Raw genomic sequence first — 21,004 nt, 5'->3', positions numbered from 1 at the left:
GTAATGAGAATGTAAATTTTAAAGATCTTCCCTGCCCCTAGGCTAAAGTGCACCTGGAGCCTGGGGTGGGAGACTTGTTTTTCAGTAGATACTTTTTGATTGGCCAGTGGGTCCAAAAGGTTGTTACATTCTCTGAGCCAGGAGAAGGCTATATAAGCCCTGATGTGAGGCTTTGTTTTGGGGGCTCACTTTGAGAAGTGTTCTGTGATTTGATCTGTATTCTGGGAAGCCATTGTCCAGGGGCCCCCCGGCTTTGAAAAACCCAGATGTGGAAACCCAGATGTTGATTTGGTATGGATGTAATGGCTGGACAGTTTGGAAATCTGTCTACTTGATCTGTTTCTGTCTTGATACTTCTGCTTGTATACTTTGAAGTTTGGGGTGCTGACCTTTTCCCCTGAACAAGGTAAATGATATATGTCTGACTGATTAAAGTAAGCTTGTTAACCCATTTTGAGTTGCTTTCCTTTAACAAAGCAGATCCAAGAACCTGTATGGGCAGCAAACCCTGAGGATGTGCTTGGGGTTCTTGCTGCTACACCATGCAACATTGGGCAAGTCATTTAATATTCTTCAGGGAATTAGAATAGCAAGTGGGAGTGGGAATTGAGTGAACCACACTCACTCCATCCTGTTACTCAATTCTGGAGCTAATGGGGTTCCCTTTCTATTCAATTACAAATCTAGTCCAATTTCTATTTTGTAAGAAAACCTTACTCAATTGTGTAATGTGTGAACAAATCTCATTGCATTTTTGAACTCGCCCTCCATGGCTGGGAAGCTGAACCACCTCTACCTGTTGCTTTGAGACCCTTAAACAAAGACTGAGGTCATGCAGAGAAGAAACCAATTAGATTTGAAGACTGATGCAAGGAGTTTTCTTACAATTATACATCTCAAGCAACCATATGTCTCATCTGAAAACTGGGCCTGTATTAGTTAATCAGTTATTGTCTCCATATTTCTTGGATTGAATACAGATTCTTGTGGAGAGTGGGAGACCTCTTTTTCTGATTTCAGAAAAGTGCTCCTGTTCATTCTCCCCCTTTCAACTGGGAAATTCTCTAATCTTTCCTCCAATTAGAAAACAAATCATGTAATGTCTTATCCTGTTAAAATTGTTTTCTTTTAATTAATTGACCTTACTTGATTAATTATTTTAATGCATAAAAGCCTGTCTCCCCCTATATTTGGGGTCCAGCCCCAAGCTGAAAAGGTCTGTCCCTAGTTTTTAGGCAATGGGTATGCATTGCTCAAAAAATCGATAACGCTCAGAAGCCTGAACCTTTGGTTCCTCAGTCATTTCATCTTTTACATACTACACTCCAAGCCCAGCTTTCTGTCTTTGTAAAATGGACCTGACATTACATGCACTGTCTATCTCTCAGTGTTGGTGTGAGTAAAATGTTTCTCAAATTACCAAATGTCATATTAATGGATACTATTAAGTTATTAAATTCATGCTTCTGTTGCATCTATTTCTTCTTATCCTGCTCTCAACCAAAAAACAGAGAAAAACCTTCTGTTTAGCAGCACTTCAAATAATTTGAGCCTCCCCCTTCCCTAGCAACCAATTTTCTCTTCTTCAGGGTCAATAATCCCAATCTCTTGAATCTTTCCAAAGAGGTCTTATTTTACAACCTCTTCAATTCCACTTGCCAAATACTGATTGAACACCTATTGCATAGTGTGATTGGCACTATAGAAAGATGAGTAAGCAATCCCCATTTTCAGGGAGTTTACACTCTGGTGGTGGGTCTCTCTCTTTTGCATTCTTTTTGAATTCCCCACATCTCTTTATGTGCAAAGCCTAGAATGTGACATTTTACTTTAGGATTGCTCTAACCAGTGTTGAGTACGACAGAAATGAATGCACTCAATAAGTCTTAACAATTTGCCAGGAAGTAGAATTCCTAACTTTGTTCAAAAATCAGCTCAAGCCTCACCTTTCATCTACATGAAGCCCTTCCTGGTTCCCTAAATTGAAACAGCACTACTTTCCTAAACCATCTTGGTTTTATTTTCAGTCATGAAAAATTAGTCTGCACCTTGCTATTGAAAATATCAATTTGGGTTTTGATGGCTTAGAATGAGTGCAAATATCAATTATTTTTTGTTCTGGCTAGAAATTTTGAGGGTCTCCCCACCTCAGATCAATATTTTTATGATGGTAAATTCAGCCATCTTTTGCCTAAATTCTTGCCTAGCTGTTATTCATTGAATGGGTGTTGCCTCAGATAAACAGGCTTGGGAAACGACCTTGATTTAGAAAGACCAAAGTCACCTACTACATCCTGGGCCATTGCCAATAGTCTTAACTTTTGTCCTGCCTCTAGACTTCAAAAGACTCTAGAGGACAAAGTGAGACTGATGACTTTGTGCAACTCTGCCTCACTAAAATCCAATTCACATGCAAATCAAGACATCACCCTTGTGACCTCATTGATCTAAAAAAAGGACAAACATTCTGAATACACTTATACCTGCACCTGATGCCTACTCTGATATAATGTAAATTTTGTGAGGGCAATTTCTGGGAATTAGTGCCTAGAACTGTGCCTATCATAATGCTTGTTGATTGACTGGCATAAATTACAGCCCTTATCACATACTGAGAAAGGAAGAAATACGTGAAAAGGAGAAAATCTTTCTAAATCCATACGATAATTGACTTCAGCCTAGAGCTCAGAAGGGTGGTTTAGTGACTGTTTTAACCTCCCCCTCAAAGATAGTAGGTCAACTATTAATCAAAATCTATCCTAAGACTTTCCTGCTTATTAAGAGGAAGAGAAAATTTCTGGAACTCAGGTTTATAGGTCAACTCTACTCCCAGCACTTACCAGTTTCATAAACTCCAACATACTTTCCTAAGCAATGTTTTTCATGTCATTAAGGTATTCTCTGGGTATGAAGTAAAGTTCTACAAGAAACCTATAGAAACTAAAGATCATTAACAAGCAATCTTAGCCCTAGCCACTGATTAAGAAGCATCCTTTTTGGAGTCCCCTTTCATATCCTTCTACAAGTGTATTACTAGGCCTGGGGGTTGGGGGTAAATCTAGTTTGGTCTCCTGGAGAGAGGATCCAAAATAATTGTATTTTTTGGGGGGGAGAAAGGTGAGGAAATCAGGGTTAAGTGACTTGCTCAGGGTCACACAGCTAGAAAGTGTCAAGTGTCTGAGGCCAGATTAGATATAACTGAAATACTACCTGAGTTTCTCTATCCATCCAGTAAATTTCAAGCCCTTAAAGAGAGGCAAACTAACAACCTATTCCACATATCTTAATTAACTTTCCCTCACTAAAGGGATGAGGTGTCAAATGGTAACTCTGAGGTATGAAACTCCTAATCTGATTTTCTGGCCCCTTAAACCATTCACTCTCCATGGAGTCTGAAAAATCAGAGACTAGCAAAAATGAACTTTAGAATTTAAGGTTGACTAGGAAGGGGACAACCCCACTTAAAGATGAGTCTTCCCTTACGCACTAAGGACTGCACTACCAACCCACTGTTACGACTTTTAAGCCTTAAGACTTAAAATTTCTCAGTTCCCAGAGAGCTATAGACATGTTAATGTTATAGTCAAATAACTACTCCATTCCAATTGGACTTGATAATGACTTACTATTGTTTCTCATCTCTTTCTTATATTACATTAAATTGACATAATAAGATACTAAAGTCACAAATATTATGGGAACATCTAATCAAATCAGCATGTTTTAAAGATAATATTTTCACATTAGAGTACTATTAAGCTTTTGTTATTTTTATTATTACTATTAAAATGATGGCAAGGACCTAAACAAAGACTCAAAATATTTTGATTAGATTTGGTTAAATTCATCTGTTTGTTTATCTTAATGCACTGAGTAAAAAAAAAATCATAGCTCTCTACATCTGTCTTTTCTGCTATGTCCACTTCCTGTTTCATTAGTGTTCAAAGTTTTTGTCAAGGTTCTGGAATCGGTCCTCTTCTCTCTCTGCTCACTTCTTTAGAAACTTTAAATATCTCTACTGCTTCAGTTGGCAGCCTGATCAATATGACTCCAGATTTCTAGGCCTGCATCCCAACTGCTTATGGTCTATCTTCCCCTGACTAAACCACCAACACCTGAAACTCAACAAGAACAAAAATGAATTTATTATCCTCCCTTTCCAATTTGCTCTTCTCTTTGATTTCCTACTTTCTGTCAGTACTGATGCTATTTTTATTTTTGCCTCTATTTCTGCAGTCAGTTGTACTAGAACTCATCTAGTCTGCCATGTTCAAAGCTTTGTAATTATTTGTGGCCCTTCTGGCTAACCTCATTATACACATCCTTTCCTTTTCACCCTTCACTTTCTTTTTTACCTATATATTGTGCAGGTATACATATATATATATATATATATATATATATATTTATTTATTTATTTATTTATTCAGGGGCGTTCTAGAGTTAGCTCATACCAACTTGGGAGAGCTGATTATTAAATTTTCTTTTTTTTTTTTTAAGCAATCAGGGTTAAGTAACTTGCTCAAGGTTACACGGCCAGTCATTTCTGGGTGTGGTGCTGAGTGTCTGAGCCCGGGATTCGATCTCCAGGTTGTCCCAACACTGGAGCCGGTACTCTTACTCGCTGAGCCACCTGGCTGCCCCTAAGCAATTGGGGTTTAGTAACTTGCTCAAGGTTACACGGCCAGGTGTTTCTGGGTGAGTGCTAAGTGTCTGAGCCCGGGATTCGATCTCCAGGTCTTCTCAACACTGGAGCCGGTGCTCTTACTTGCTGTGCTACCTGGCCGCCCCTGATTATTAAATTTTCAATGTGACAATTTCTACCTTGGAAAATGGCAAACACTATTGTTTTGTCAATTGTCCAGACCTAAGAAAGTGATAGGCAAAATGTTAATAATGCACATAAAAGTGTGTCATAGGAATATTTTCCTCCCAGAGAGATGGTTGTTAAACATTACTAGCATACCCCTATGCATATTTGTATGTGATGTCTGTGCATGCATATATATGTGCATAAACACAATATATGCACATACATATGTGTATAAATGCACAGACCATGTACACATTGTGTTTGTATGAACACATGTGTATGCACACATGTTTGTGGACATGTATGTACACATATATACATATACATACATTTTTCTTATTATCATCAGAATCACCTTCCTTGCCAATTTGAATATAGTTTAGCTGTAAATCATGAAATGCTTCAAACTGTGAAAAGTCAAAATTGAGGATCATCTACTAATCATGGTATGTGTATATTGGAATCAGCATATGAGTAATGGCAAATTGTATGGAAGAAGCATAAAATATCAGTAATTAAGTTCATGACTGCAAAAGGAAGTGTATCAATCATATAGGGAGTGCAAAGGATAAGAGATGGATAGCTTACATGTTGCTTTGTACCTTTAACATGTGAAGAGACTTAAAAGAAGACCTAGAGAACACTGAGTAGACAACCTTGGACAGTCTTGGATAGCACTCATATAGAAGGAAAAAATGTAGACCCTGTGAAGTAATATAATTTACCATGTTAATTAATCATCCATGGTATAATCATGTCTCTTATTACATTTTGTTGCCCGTTGCAAATTCAGTAGTGCACTTAAAGAAATACCAAATGGAAAATGCCTGGATAGAAAATAAGTGTATAATTCATTGAATCCTGCTAATTTTCTTTATATAATATCTCTCACACTCATTAACTACACTCTATTTCAACTACTACCACCCTAGTACAGATTTTAATTTATTGTTCTGGTAATAAGCTTGTAATAAACATTTTTCAAATTGCCCTCACATGCTTAAACAGATATGATGTACAAAATACTATGAGGTAAGTGATTTTTAGACGAAGGAATAAATTAATGAACTTACGATAGGTTTCTTGGTCATTTCATTGATTCACAATTAAGTGCAACTTTGATGACCTAGAAATAGATTTTCATAGAAGCTAGGGGTTCCCTAGCAACAAACAACTTAAATTAGGGTAGAGAGTCTAAACCTGACTAAATGATAGGAATTTTCCTAACTGGGGGCTCTATGCTATTAAAATTTAAATGACCAAAGTTTGGTTTGATATGAACTCCATTAGTGGCAGGTAAGGGAATTTGAAGGACGACATATTTCCTCTAGGCTAAAAAGTAAGCTGAGCAACTAAGTGCTATAGTGGCACCAACACTGGGCTTAGAATCAGGAAGACTCATCATCAGAAGTTCAAATCCGACTTCAGACATTGGCTACCTGTGTGACCCTGAATAAGTTACTTAACCCTGTTTGCCTTTGTTCCTCATCTGTAAAATGAGAAGACTGGAGAAATAAATGGCTAATGACTCCAGTATCTTTGTCAAGAAAACTGCAAATGGGGTCATGAAGAGTCATACTTGACTGAAACAATTCAACAAAAACAATAATAGTGACATAATTGCTATAAAGGTGTGGTTGATTAAATCTCCAATGAGAAAGAAGATCCTGAGAAGAGACAAAGGAAAGATTACACCTAAGCCAACCATCAAGATAGGAAAGACCTGGGAAGGATTAAATTCTGTTCTCACTCAACAAGGAGGAAAAAGGATCAGGTAACTGGTTGGTCAAATCTATACTTTGTAGGAATTACTTACATACAAATGATTACTCAAAATATGATGTAATTGACAAAAGAATATGGTCAAACATCTCCATAGAAACCTTTCAGGGTACATAGTAATACATGGGGAATTTAAGAGCCTGAAGAGATATTATTTTATTTTGGAATACAGAGATGCCAACTAAATGGGTTATAAGGAAGAAGCTATATATAGAGAGAAAGTAGTGTGGTAGAAACTTGACTGTAATTGGAGTCAGATAACTGTTCCCTCTGCTATTTTTCTACTCTGCGTCCTCGGACAAATAAACTTACCCTTTCCACACCTAGTATTCCTCATCTGTAAAGGAGAAACAACCATAAATAATTTTGTGAAGATTAATTAAAATAATGTATGTGAAAATGATTCATGAAGCATGTTTGTGATTTTTAAAGAAGGTTGCAATTAAAAAGGCCCCAATATATCAGTTGATTAAAAGAAGGTTGAGATACAAACTATTATTTGAGCATAGATTGCTATCCAAAAAGCTCCAGGATTAGTGGTTACTTAATGGGAATCTCTACAGTATACATTTTTAAAAATCTACTTTATATGTATTATGAACTTGAACAACTTTACAGAAAAATCCCTACTCTGCCACTTGGTCACTGTATGATCTTGGGTAAAATCATTACCCTCTTTGGGGCATACTTTATGTAACAATCACATGGATTTAGATATGGAAAGTACCTTAGAGGTCTATGAACTTATAATCCTATCCCTAATACACATACATGATTTTCCATTATAATTGGGACAAATGATTTTTTGACTTAAAAAAAAAATAGAAAAAGAGAAATGGATTCCAATCTATAAGTCAATGAGCTTCACTTTAATTCCTGAGAAAATTCTACATTCAATTATTAAAGAGATGGTTGGTGAATAAATGAAAGTTAAAAATAAAAAAAGAAGAGGCAATAACAAAGGCTTCAAGAATGATGGCCTTTATACTGTTCCTCACACGTATTAAATCTCTGTTCTCCATGTCTTTGCAAAGGTCATTCTTCCATGTCTGGAAAACGCTCCTTCCTGACTCCTGCTTTTTAGAATCTTTGGTGTCCCCATAATATGGGAATTGTCCAAGGAATTAGGAGTGTTTTGTTTAGATATAGAGGACCCAGGAAAGAAACCATAGCTGTCTTCAAGTATCTGAACAGTTGTCATGTAAAAGAGTAATGGGAGAGGCGGATAAAAACAAAACTCCCCCAGATTAGAACTGTCTAAAAGTGAAATGGGCTAAAAAGGGACAGGTTTACTTTTTGGAGGTCTTTGATGAGAAACACTCATCAAAGTATGACCACTTGCCATATATTTTATTGGGATTTCCTTTGGATGTATATTGGAATACATGATCACTAATGTCTCTTCCAATTCCAGACAATCTGATTTGAATTCATTGTGTAAATACTATTATTCTCATTCTAATTTATGTGTGTGTATATATTCACACTTCTGCATTTGAATATAGCACAATGAACTATGTAGATTCCATATAAGAGATTTATGAAACAACATGGCAACAAGCTCCCAAGATGACAAGGTGTAGATGGGTTATTATCTCCACTGGGAGAAGGAACTATCCAGGGAGATTATATACCCACTGAAGTATCAAAGCATAACAATAATACATTGTTCATACCTGTCATTTTGAATAGCTATATAATATTTCCATCACTCTAATAACATAATTTGCTTGGCTAGTCTCCTATTCTTGGGTATTTAGGTGGTGTCCATTTTTTTTTGCTATTATAAATAAGGTTGGTAAGAACATCTTTTTACAAATTACTTCCCCCCTCTTTTTTTTCCCTTTGAGATATATTCTCAAGAGTAGAATTACCAGGTCAAATTGCAGGAGAATTTTTATAGCTCCTTTTAGGTCCTGCCAAATACTGCAGCACATTTAAAGAAATACAGAATGGAAAATGTCTGGCTTAGTACATATGTGACAGAAAAAAAATCAGAATCTAACAGCCCAAATTGACCAGGAGCTGGGAAAAGAGCCTTGTAAATAAAAAAGTCCCTTTGAGAGATATTTATTAATTAAAGAAAGTAAACTCCTTGCCATTAGGGACTGTTTCATTCAATGGACTTATTTCCCCAGTGCCAGTAGTGTCTGGCACACAGAAAGTACCTATTAAATGTTTGTTGATTGAATATTCCCCAATTAGTAAATGATTTGCTACCATTTTGGATACTGGTCTAGCTTCATATCTATTTTGTCATTTCATACTTTAAGAAAAATTATAAGAATCTGAAAGAAGAGTAACAAACATAATTTAATAAAACCTATACAAGAAAGTTTAAAGAAGATAATACAATTGTTTCTGGGGCTAAAATGACTGCTGGCATAAAAGAGAACTTTATTATAGAGTTTGATGAAGGATTACACATAGGGTGCTAAGAAGTTATTTTACAATGTGAAAGAGGTTCAAACCCAAATCAGCCTTGGGTTGAAAGTTCAAGATCTACATGAAGGCTTCTCAAAATTCTGTAACTGATATCAAAGGAAGATGTGAGGTTTCTTACTCAAGATATCTTTAAAAATAAGAGAAAGGGAGCTATTTGGAGCTGCTAAGAAGCAAAAGGTTCAGGGTTTGAAGCATGATGCTAAGTTAAATGATTACTTAGGGTCCCTTCCTATTCAAGGGCTCTATAATAAAGTATTTTTCCTAAGCCCAAGGGTAAGTCACACACACACACAAGCACATGCACACACATGCACATACACCCACATAAACACATAGACACGCCTGATTTAAGAAAAAAGTGTGGGTGTTTGTGGCTTACTTAGTTATGTCTAAAATTAAGCTAGAACCACCCACAATCCCTTGACTTGCCAAAAGACTGGAAAATGAAGCTATCTTTGAAATGAAAGATGCAGAATGTAAGTCAAAAGTTAAAAGGCAGCCACTAAACAACTATAGGAAAGAGCAGGAATATTGAATATGATGGGGAAATAGACATAATAGTATGCAAAGGTATAATATGGAGATCTTATATCTCACAGAAACTGTCAGGGAATTTTTAGGCATTACAGTGCATTAGGTCATTTCTGCTATGATTTAAGGGTAATAAAGCATATGGGTATGGAATAAAATTATCATAATTAAGCCCCAAACAAGTAGCCTGATCGTAATATTTGTTTTTTTTGCAATGTCAAGAATGTCTAAACCTTATAATCTTTCTTGTTCCCCTCCCTGAGGCACTCTATTTCTCCTTTCCCCTATTTCCAAACTGGCATAACAAATGAACACACATCAGTTTGGAAAACATTCAGCAGAGTTCCTTTACATCATCTTCAAGTGAAAGTTTATCAGTGAGAGAAGAGAAATTCATGCATCTATATAAATATAGATATATATGTATATATACATACTCCATCTTTTACAGAGTGACTAAATAAATAAATATACTATAGGGCATTTAGGCTTCTTATAAAAATGATCTAATAAAAATAAGGGGGAAAAAGAGAAACAGGGAAGAGAAGGGTGATATTTACTTAATAAATGTGAATTTTGTCAACACATCTCATGTGCAGACATATATATAATCAAAAGGAAAGGTACCTACTTTTAAGAAGCATTCATTCTGCCATTCAAGTCAAAAGGAATTCAAGGAAATGAAGGAAAATAACAGAAGAAGGTTACATGAAACATAAAGGACTCACCTGAAAACTGCAAACTTGTCCAAAATTCTCTTGTACTTAGCAAATAAGATCATAAAAAGGATAAAGAGAAGCTCTTACCTGCCATTCTCTCTGCAAGTCATTTTTGGTCATTAACAGACTCATATGATTTGATGTATTAATGAGTATATATTCTCTTTCACTGGAGTCCCTTCACATATGCCCTTCCCCACCCCCAAAGAGCAGCACTGTTTTCTTTTAAATGATACTTTCAGGTTACCTGAGTTGCTCAATTCACTAAGGTGACTGCTGATTCTGTCACCCTCTCATGGGAGGTTGTAAAATTCTGATTTTAGCCAGAGGTATAGAACTTGGGGCCCACAGGCCCTATAAAGCCTGTAAAAGTCCCAAGTGTAACCCAAACCAGATTAAAATATAATTGATAAATATTTAACAAAACTAATAAAAATATATTACAATGTAGATACTGTTAATCTGAGCTTTTCTAAATAAACGTGAAGCCTGCAGGGAATATTTCTATTTGAGTTTCATACCACTGCTAGGCAATACTCACCTTACTCATTTTTATCAACTACATGGATCCCTGTTGATTCAAGTCCATCAATGAATCCTTTTCAACCAAAGACATTGCTTTATCCCTTCACTTATATGTGTGGTAGGACTTACACGTGTGGTAGGGTTGGGAATTTAAGGGAAATTTGGCTCTACTGGGTATCAGTGTTTGAATATATTGTAAGTCAAGTGAATGAGGAGATGAGAGAAGGGGCTAAATACAAAGACAAACAGGAAAGACTGATGGAGTAAGTGATTTCTCCTTCTGAATAGCTAAGTCTCAGAATGAAATACAGACAAGGTCATTGACTGTTAGATCAACAAGGACATAGGGAAAAAAGAAGGAAGAAAATATTACTTATAGTTTAGGGATTATTGTCCTATCATGACCAATATCTTCCTTTTTTCTATCTGAAAAGTATTCTTCTCTTTCATGTTCTTCTTTCCATTATCGTCAGTCTTAGAAATAACTCCTTGACAATGTTAAACAATACTTACTGAGAGATAAGTGAGTTAAAGGAATGATGACATCATTCACTATAAGCCAATAAACTCTCAAGGAAAAGGATGGACCAGGAAAAAAAATATGAAAAGAACTGTTAGAAAATGTCTTCTATTTATGCATAATGCTGACCTAAGCCATAACAGATATTTCCTCAAGAGAAAAGAGGAACATCATTCAAAAATTTTGCAAATCAAGTCTAAGGACTCTTTAAATGGCAGTAGGGACCCAGGATTAGTGCAGAGGAAGCAATACCACCTGGGGAGCAAGTCAATCCAAAATCAATCCAAAATCTTTCTACACCCTTCACCATGACTATAGAAAAGCAGGGCCATGTAATCAAACAAACCTATCTACTAAATCTCCTATGTCATCAAAATTTATAGAAGTCTACTTGTGAAGCTTTTATGAATTAAGACCAAAAAAGTCAAAGGATTATTAAAGAAATTCTATTTCTCAGTTTTGCTCTCCCCTACTTACTGACTTATCCCTTAAAATCTTAGGTCAAGGTACAAAAAAATTCTCAATATTTTATCCACTCATTGTTAAGGTGCCTATCTCCAAAGCTACATAAATAGTTCTGGAAGCCCCATTATAATAGTCAGGGGGCTCAGCATTTGTAGTTCATGAAGATAATTTTTAAATGGTGTCATGAACAAAGAGATGCCCTCAGAATCAAGAAGAATAGAAGTTAAGTCCTATCTCTGACACAAATGAGCTGGCTAACCTCTCAGTGTACTAAGAGCTTTCTCAGGTTATAAAATTGCAGAGCAGCTTCTAATCTTCATTGTGGAAGGAATTTCCTCACCAGAAGTTCTCTAAACCAGTTAAATCACATGTAAAATTCATTTTTAAAAAATGATTTCCAAAATCTAAACCTTATTCTTTGCTTAAAGCATGAATTAAAGCAGATATATATGCACAAAGTTATATAAAAGTTAGAATACTGCTTCTCTGCTAACTTTTATTTCTTAAAATTGTCCTTATTGGTTCTTATTAGAAATCTTTAATTCATATTTAAGAAGCATGATGATATATGTGAAGTTACAAGACAAACACTGTCCAAAAGAGAAACCTGAAAGTTGTATTATGTTCAACTTTTATAGAACACAGGAAAAGTTTCATCAATGGAAAGTGTTAAAAGGTAACAAGAAACTAAGCTTTCATTGCCTGATTAAAAATAAAATGAAAATTCCTTAGCGCCCTTCACTCTCCTCCTAAAATAGTTGTCTGATACTAGGAGATATCCATTTCTACTGTAGTGTGGAGAAAAATAAAAAACCTCAATAAAGTTCTTAAATAGCTTCTATAATATCAGAAAATAAGCTGGCTAATTAGGAATGTTTAAGAATACCAAAATAGGGCATTGCTTAAAATAACTGAAAGAGTTGTTAAGAGTTATACAAAGCATTCTGCTTAAAGAAGATTTTCTTTAGGTTGTATGTTTTGTGTTGCCTTCTCTCTCTCTCTTTTTTTTTGTTAATTTCCCAGAAAATGAGATTTGGGTTTTAGCAGTCTGTCATTCACAGTAGCTCCCCCATGCTTCAAAATTTGAATAATCTAGACTTTAACATAATGGAAAAAGCAATTCAAAAGAAGATCGATCCTTCCTTCCTTCCTTCCTTCCTTCCTTCCTTCCTTCCTTCCTTCCTTCCTTCTTGTTCCCGCTATGTATCAAAAACAAAAACAAGAGGTGCCTGGTCATGTTCAGAAATTGACAAGACACAGAAGAGTCTAAATGGTTAATTAATTTGGGAAGAACAGAAATTCAATCCCCTCTACTTACTTCTTCTTTTTTCCTCTCCATCATCTAATCTTATCTCTCATCCATTATACATCAATTCACATTCTCTATACTTTGCTCAATGATGTCAAATAAAATGTGTGTTTGTCCCCTGGATTGGCAAATTTTCAACCTGCCCATTAAGAAGTTTCCTTTATTTAAAAGAGATTTCAGAGAATCAAGCAAGTAGATAGAGAAAAGATATGCTGAGATTTAGGACAATGAAATCAAATGAATAAACTAGAATCTTTTCTTCTGCCAAATTGCGATGTCTTTGGTTGAAGTTTTCCATTCCTTGCCAAATGACTGCTTTTTCCCCACCACTCTGGGGTCACCCAAGAGACAAAAGCCAATGAAGAAATGTCAGATTCAGCAGCCACCATCTGTGTCATAAACCTTACTTTATCTGTCTTAATTTTTTTTCAGTAGTGGAGAAGTATATGACTGTTGCTGTAATGCTTTCTACCAGTCCCTTAGGACAATTTTCCAAAAGTAACAAATTACCATTTAATTCATTTTCAATTTATCATATTATCCAGGTATCTTCCCCTCCTCTTCTTCAGAGTATAGAAATCACAGTGAATGAAGAGAGAGAGTACTAGTCCCATTCCAGAAAGAAAATCCTGAGAAGCCTTTACCATCCCATCCCAGTTATTCCTATCTTGTAGGCCCCAGGTCCCACCCAACTCTGTAGTTGGAAAAAGAAAATTAAAATGAAAAACAGCTCATAAAACAGCAAACAAAATAAATTCAGTTTTGTTTTTTTTGTTTTTAAAGAACAAAATGAAACTTGAGGGAAAACTTACTGGAGTTACAGTTTATCCTGATACAGTCTAGATGGGGAAAAATAAATGAAAGATGAAATTGCATCCTTCAAGGTAACAGCTGCAGACATCCAAAAACAATCAGTCCACCCTTCCGGGGACAGACACACGCAAGAAATGTGGCCATTTTATATATATACAGTATGTACAAATTTAAGGGTGGGTGTATATGTACAGTATATTATAAAGAAAAATCAAATACATATATATATACACACACATATATACACATATGTATAGCGATATATACTGATATACATATATATCCACAGATAGACACAGAGTATGTTTCTTTTGCAGAAAACCTATGCATTTACTGATTATGTATTATCTCAACCTCAACTTGAAATGTTATTTTTTTTAAACTTGACAAATCAGGCACAATTTCCCCACACACACACCAAATGCAAGTTATGCCCGACCTCTCCATCTACATTGGATTTTCTTGCACTCTATCTTTAAAAGCAGCCTTAACACTATTTTTATTAGTATATGTATTACTATTCCATAGGCACATTATCTGTCTGACACATTTTATCCTGAAAAAAAAAATCTGCCTATGAGGTTCAACAGTGCAGTATTTAACCCTTTCTTTTTTTCCTAAGAACAAACTCCCTCCTCCCTCTCCCTATATCATCCCACAGATACTCTAACAATTTGCATTGGCATGTTGCCATTACTCATAAAGTAAGGAAAGGGTTAATACCACCTGATCATTTCTTATCATAAAATGGCCACTTGCAAACGGCTAACCACACAAACGCCCATCCCAGATTTCAGAGAGTTAAGGGCCAGGAGAGGGGAATGGGAAGGGCAGTTATTGGGTGTTATTATTTTTGATTGGGGTAACTAATTCATTGGGAGGGAAGTGTGCTTCAAGGGCTCCCAGACAAGACCCCTCACTAGAACCAATCCTCATCTTGCTGCCTGAATGCTCTTTCCAACTGAAATTTCTATAACATTCAGAGAGAAGGTGGGGGAGGCAAGTGTAGAGGCAATGCTGAGGGCCCTTGATCAGTTTCAATTGATATTTCTAGATCTGACTGTAAAGAAAGCAGGAACAATGGGAGTTAAACATTTGACTTAAAGTATCTAGGAGAGGAGGCTTTTTCTTCATTTAAAAAATAAGAAGAAAGTCCCCTGAACCTTTTTTTTGTGTTTCTTCAGTCAAGAAATATTCCTCCATATATCCATTGGATCTCTAAGTCAGTGGATATCTTTATTTACCGTTACTTAAAAAGGTAACAGGGAATTAGGCAGGAATGACTAGGAAAAATGCCTCAGTCATCATCATACTATCCAATAGGAATGGTGTCACCAAATTCTCCAGTATAAATGGCTATCAGTATTACAGTGGATAGAACTACAATAAAAGATTAAAGAGAAGCGAACAATAATATTCTAAGGAAAGAGGACAACTTTTGTTTTGTTTCTATGTTGCTTGTTTTGTTTTATCTTGGTTTAAAGAATATTGCTGGAGTAAGAAGGAAAAGCAGTTAAGAACCTTTCTCTGCTTCAACATTAAGCTGTCACATGTCTTTTGGAATACAGTCAGAAACCATCATCTCATCATTTTAATCATTAAAATCTTTTCTAGGGAAAGGGACAGAAAGGGTGACAAAGGACAAATTTAAATCCAGATTGGTATAATTTAGAATAGCCAATCATTTTGGGGAGAGGATCTAAAGAGGGCTTTACATCTCTTGAGAAAATCTGGGTTTGGTTTCATGCGATTAGGTTTGTCATGTGTCGTCAACCGCAACAGAAAAGTGGGAGCAAACAGCTCTGGAGCATTTGGTACGATCACCATACAGTGGCGGCTATACCCCTTGGTGAAGACTGTGGGTGAGGGAAAGTGAGGTGGGCCTGAAGTTGTGAGGGGTTTTAACATTTGATTTTGTACCTCCCCCACCAGAATTAATAAATAAATAGGCTGAATAAATATCCCTCCCTCCTAATCTATACATAAAGAAAATGTGACTGAGTTTGGGAGGAGGAGAAACACAGAAGGAGAGAGACAGAGAGATTAGCCATAAAGCTGTGCAATTTTCTTTTGGCTTCCATACATTCTTAAGCAAGAACTACTGTGGAATAAAAGCCAAGCGAGATTACAAATTTCATGCTTTATTCCACTTTGGTTCATGTAGAATGGGCTATGTGAAGTGAAGGGGACTTTGAAACAAATTCCAATCTAGAAACTTGAATGATTTAAGGATGTCTGATGATTTGATTCTTTCAAATGTCATCAAGGAACATACTATGTCATGAGGAATCAAAGGGGAGAGACAAGAATCATGCTGAGGAATTTTAACAACCTTTAGCTATTCTATTGTGTTGGAACCCATCCTTCTACTAGGTCAAAATGCCCTATACAGATTTGAAATCTGAATAAATAACTCTCTTTGAAGTTAACTTATTATGAGTCACTAGTCATTGGAAAACAGGGAATCCAAACTTGGGGAACTTATTTTAGGTAAATCATTTATCCAACAACCTTCAGTAGCTCCTAAAACTTGTTTATTTTTATTATTTTATTTTTAAATGAGTAAAATTGACTTTTTTTTTCCTTTTCCCATGAAATTTGGTTTTTAGATGAGACATGGAGGAAATAAGCATATAACTATTTCTATCTACTATTTTTTTCAAAAAAAGGAGTATAAAGTAAAAAGTAATTTCAATTTATGGAATGGACTGAAACTCCACAAGTGTCTTCCCCACTAAAGTATGGTTATCAAAAATCCTTCCTGAGGATTGTGGATACACTTTGTGAGTTCCTCAACAAACGTTTTTTGTGTCTCTCTTATGTGTAATGGACTGTGGTACATGCTAAGGATATAAAACAAAAATGAAACACAACTTGCTCTCAAGACACCTATACATAACAAGTAACATTTGTTTTATTTGAGTCCAAAACAGCCCAATAAAGGGTGGGGGAAAATATAGGTTGAATGTGCAGTCTCTTTCAGTAATGACCTGGTTCTGAGGAAAGGAAAACAGAATTCATGACTGATAGAAAAATAAGCTATTTATGTAAGCATAGAACAGAAAATAGATTTGTAAAAAAGTCATTGAGCATAGGTTAATTTGAATGTATAGATTTTGAATAGAAAAGGAGAATGCTGAACTTGGAATCCTAGAGATATCAATTCTTTTGGAAAGAGGGAAGACAACATGACTTATTCCCAAGAATATTCAGTTTTCAGGCAACAGTCAGCACAAGGTCTGTGTCTAACTGCTCAAGTTAGAAAACTCAACTCTTAGAATGGAAAGGTATACAACAAATCAAAGCTGGAAGTCCTCAAGAAATGAGAGGATTCCCTGACCCTGAGGTGAGAACAGAGGGGATAAAAATAGCCAGGAAGAAACTGCTTATCTCTTGATTCTCCTGTTGACCTGAGTCTGAAAGACTTCTAAGGATCTCAGATTACATATGGGATCTATTACTTGCTCTCTGGATGTGTGTGTGTGTGTGTGTGTGTGTGTGTGTGTGTGTGAGTGTGCGTGTGCATGTTTTTGTCTCTCTCCCTCTCTCCTTCCAATTATTCTCAGCTAAGATGTGAGATCTGTCACATCTGGCCTGCTAATCTTTACAAAACAAACATTAAATAAGAGGTTCCTGTGGGTCTGAATCATCCTTTCTTCACTTCTCTCTCATCTTATTTAAAAATAGAATTCATAATTATTATTATTTTTGTGGAGTTTTGACTTTTTTTTGTTCCTTTCACTACCTTAGAGATAAATTGACTTTTTGATTATCATTTTAAATAAGATAATATACATATATATTTTTTTTTCCTTTTTCTTCTCCTTTTTTTTTTTTTTTTGTTTGTTTCCCTTTTGGAAGGAGAGGAGGATGGCTAGGAAAGGGGAGGTGGTAAGAGGCTGGGGTATGCCTGCCCCCTGCAGGCTGCTCAGTACACTCTGTTCTCAGGGCTGTTTACTATGCGGGCCGCAGGCTTTGGGCCTTTGAAGGGTTGAATACCATCTTTTGATTTACCATGGTTGATGGCGAAGAGCTTAAGAACTCAAGTACATGTAAAGAAAAAAAAAACTAGCAAAGAGTAAAATAAAATTCAAAATAATAAAACAACAACAAAAAGAGACACAGAACCAATGGATATCAAATGATTTGGGGGGGAAATACATTTTATGGTAAAAGTTGAAAACTGGAAATTAAACACACAGTAAATGAATGAATCACTACTCAAAACAATCCTTTGTTTCCCATGTATTCTAAAATTCTAATTTCGTTTGTCTCTATGCTACTAGCTAACCTTGATCACACTGGTCCAATTCACATTATGTTACCATAAGAAATCATCTGAGATTTAGGTATGGTCTACAATTTAGTGTCTAATGTCTCTGTTGGTTCAGGTAAGTTTTAACTTTCTCATGTCTTTTACAGATCTTGTCACTAAAATATTCTTCAAGTAGTTATGAGCCCAACATAGGCTAAAGACTCAGAAAACTTCATCTTCCTCACACATTTCCACCACTATTCAACACTGAATAGTTGTCCTGAGGTTTCCTAGCAATTAAGTAAAAGACCTTCTGGTTAGTAGAAATAGAATCAGAGCATAGTTATCTCCAAAACCAAAAAGGTCACCACACATTTCAGAGAGCAGATGCAAAAAAATGGAGATAAGTGAATCATTCAATGAAGACGATGGCATCAATGGCTGAATCCCAAAGGTTCCTGCTAGAGGTAAATACAAGGTTAAAAAGAAGAGAGCTCGGACAACTCCCAGGAAAGGTGAAATAATCCGTTCTGTTGCCACTAACCAACACTAGGGAATAATGCATGTACGTGATTTGAAGAGAATATAGTGAAGGGGGAGAGTGTACAACAGCAGAGCCCCTTAGCACAAAGCACTGTTGGCTGATGGACTAGAGCCACAGGGAGTGACAGCAAATGCCTATTTTATTTATATAACAGTTCAGGTCAAAAGCCATAGACTTATAGAATCATTTCTCTGGTTTGTAAGTCAGAGGCAAAAAGTTATGTCACTTCCTTTAGGGTAGATGGGAACAAATGTCATCAAGTTATTGGTCTTTTCTGGCCCACATTATGGCAGTTAAAAATAATGCATCTCCCCATGGGCCTGCACACCCTGGATCTTCCCTATTCTTATGTTCTACTTTTCATTTCAGTCCCATTTTTTCCTGCCCTCTCTTTACCCTCACATTGGATTGTTTTGGGTGGTGAAGAAGGAGTCTGTTTAATGAGGAGGTGATTGATCAAAAGATGGACCAAAGTAGCATGTCTTACACAAAGCTAATCGATTCAAAAGACCAAGAAAGGAAACTTAAAAAAAATAAACAGTAGTAAAAAGGAAATCACCACTATCCATAACCAGAAATTGACATCAAAACTTCATGCAGCAACACAGAGAGGTGCTGTTGTTTAGTTTTGTTTTTTTTTAAGTATGCTTGGCTTTATTAACAAGTTTTCAGCAGCTATCATTTCAAAAAAAAAAAAAACAAAACAAACAGAAGGAAACCAATCCAATTAAAACAATTGGAAAAAAAATGAAGAGAAGGAAAGAAAAGGAACACAAGCCCAAATTGAGTGGCGGAGGTTCTTCATACGATACCTAGGTTAACCATGAGCTTGACACGACCCCCATCCAGCTCCAGGCGGAGAGTGTCAGCTGAATCCCTGGAAGTGGTGGCAACCAGCAAGCCATAAGCACGCTGGGACATGAAACGGAAAGAAACATCCTCGGCCTCAGTGTGCATGACCATGGGCATGATGATCTTCATGTACATGCTGCCATCATAGCTCAGGATAGAAGCCTCTGCCAAAGAGAAAAGATAACATTATTAGAAAAGAGAGAAAGACAAGCAGCAGTCAGAGAAACAATATTTTCCTTCTGTTTCCTGCTACTGGGATCATTTTTCCAGACTAACGTTTTATCATTGTCTTTCACACACATTACATTCTAATTAAGCCAGGCATCTCAGTGGGTAGAGTTCTGGGCCCAGAGTCAGAAAACTCTGAGTTCATCTCCAGCCTCAATTACTTAACAGATGGATAGCCTCATTGTGCCCAATTGCCAGCCATTCACCCTTTGTTTGCCTCAGTTTCTTCAACTATAAAATATAGATTAAAATAGCAACTACCTTCCAGGAGATGCTATAAGAATCATATGAAATATAGATCCTGGACTTAGGAGGACATGAGTTCAAATCCAGTCTCAGACACTAGCTGTGTGACCCTGGGCAAGTCATGTAACTCTAATTACAGGGTGAGTGAGTGAGAGACAGACAGACAGACAGACACAATCATATGAGATAATATTTATAAAATATTTAACATAGTGCCTAGCAAATAGTAAGCACTATAAAAATGATTGTTCCCTTCCTCTTTCCCTCTCTCTATATAACATTCCATCTCCTGTCTCTTTTCTTTTGCACAGGGGCCTCAACCTTTGATGCTTAGAATGTTCTCCCCTCTAAACTCCATCTTCATCAGACTCTCCTAGTTGCTAGTACTCTCTCCATCTTGATTTTTTTTTAATTACTTTGTGGTAGATGTTATGTTTACCTATCTACACAGTGGTATTCTAGTAAATCTTCAACAACTAGCTCTCTGAGGGGAAAAACAAAAAGGTATGCATGGAACACGTTTAAGATTAGTCTGCGGGCGGAGTTAAGATGGAGGAGTAGAAGCAGGACCTCCCCCGTGCAGCTCCAACTTCCACCTTCCCCAATCCATGTAAAAGGGGACTCTGAACAAACTTTGGAGCTGCAGAACCCACAAAATGACACAGAGCAGCTAACCTCCCACTGAGGACAGCTTGGAAGGCTGGCAGGAATCAGCCAGCGCAGCACAGGGCTCTGGGAGCCTAGCCCAGCCCCACCTGAGGCTTTAGCCTCAGGGAGGGCCTGACCAACCACCGGCTGGAGGGACTCCAGATCACCAGCAGCTGTGGCCATTTCCAGATTTATCAACACATAGATGCTAAGGACAAAGTGAGAGGTCAGTGCAGTCTGGACTTTGGGACCAGTAGTTGGAAGAGCATTGGCTTCTGCCCCCAGGGTGAGAAGCCTCTGAGATTCCCC

The 21,004-nt window shown here is 36.6% G+C and overlaps 1 protein-coding gene across 3 annotated transcripts in view; it reads right to left on the bottom strand.

The window, feature by feature from the left end:
* NRXN3 (neurexin 3) overlaps nucleotides 1-21,004 on the bottom strand; it is a 2,132,730-nt gene that overhangs the window by 1,267,774 nt on the left and 843,952 nt on the right. For all 3 annotated transcript variants that reach the window (XR_011169070.1, XM_069092330.1, XM_069092331.1), the window contains exons 9-10: nucleotides 19,534-19,737; nucleotides 13,922-13,948 (exon numbers count right to left, since the gene is read on the bottom strand). Coding sequence is in view for 2 of the 3 variants with exons in the window: in XM_069092330.1 (XP_068948431.1) it covers nucleotides 13,922-13,948; nucleotides 19,534-19,737 (231 nt within the window). In the remaining variant the exon portion in view is untranslated. The remainder of the gene's footprint in view (nucleotides 1-13,921; nucleotides 13,949-19,533; nucleotides 19,738-21,004) is intronic.

This window comes from Petaurus breviceps, unplaced genomic scaffold (genome assembly GCF_028583685.1).
Source record: "Petaurus breviceps papuanus isolate PSGF00001 unplaced genomic scaffold, PetGlider_PUasm1.0 189, whole genome shotgun sequence".
In the NCBI taxonomy this organism is placed as follows: domain Eukaryota; kingdom Metazoa; phylum Chordata; class Mammalia; order Diprotodontia; family Petauridae; genus Petaurus; species Petaurus breviceps.
Note: the sequence above shows the minus strand (reverse complement) of the source record. Positions and strands in the feature narration are given on the sequence as shown.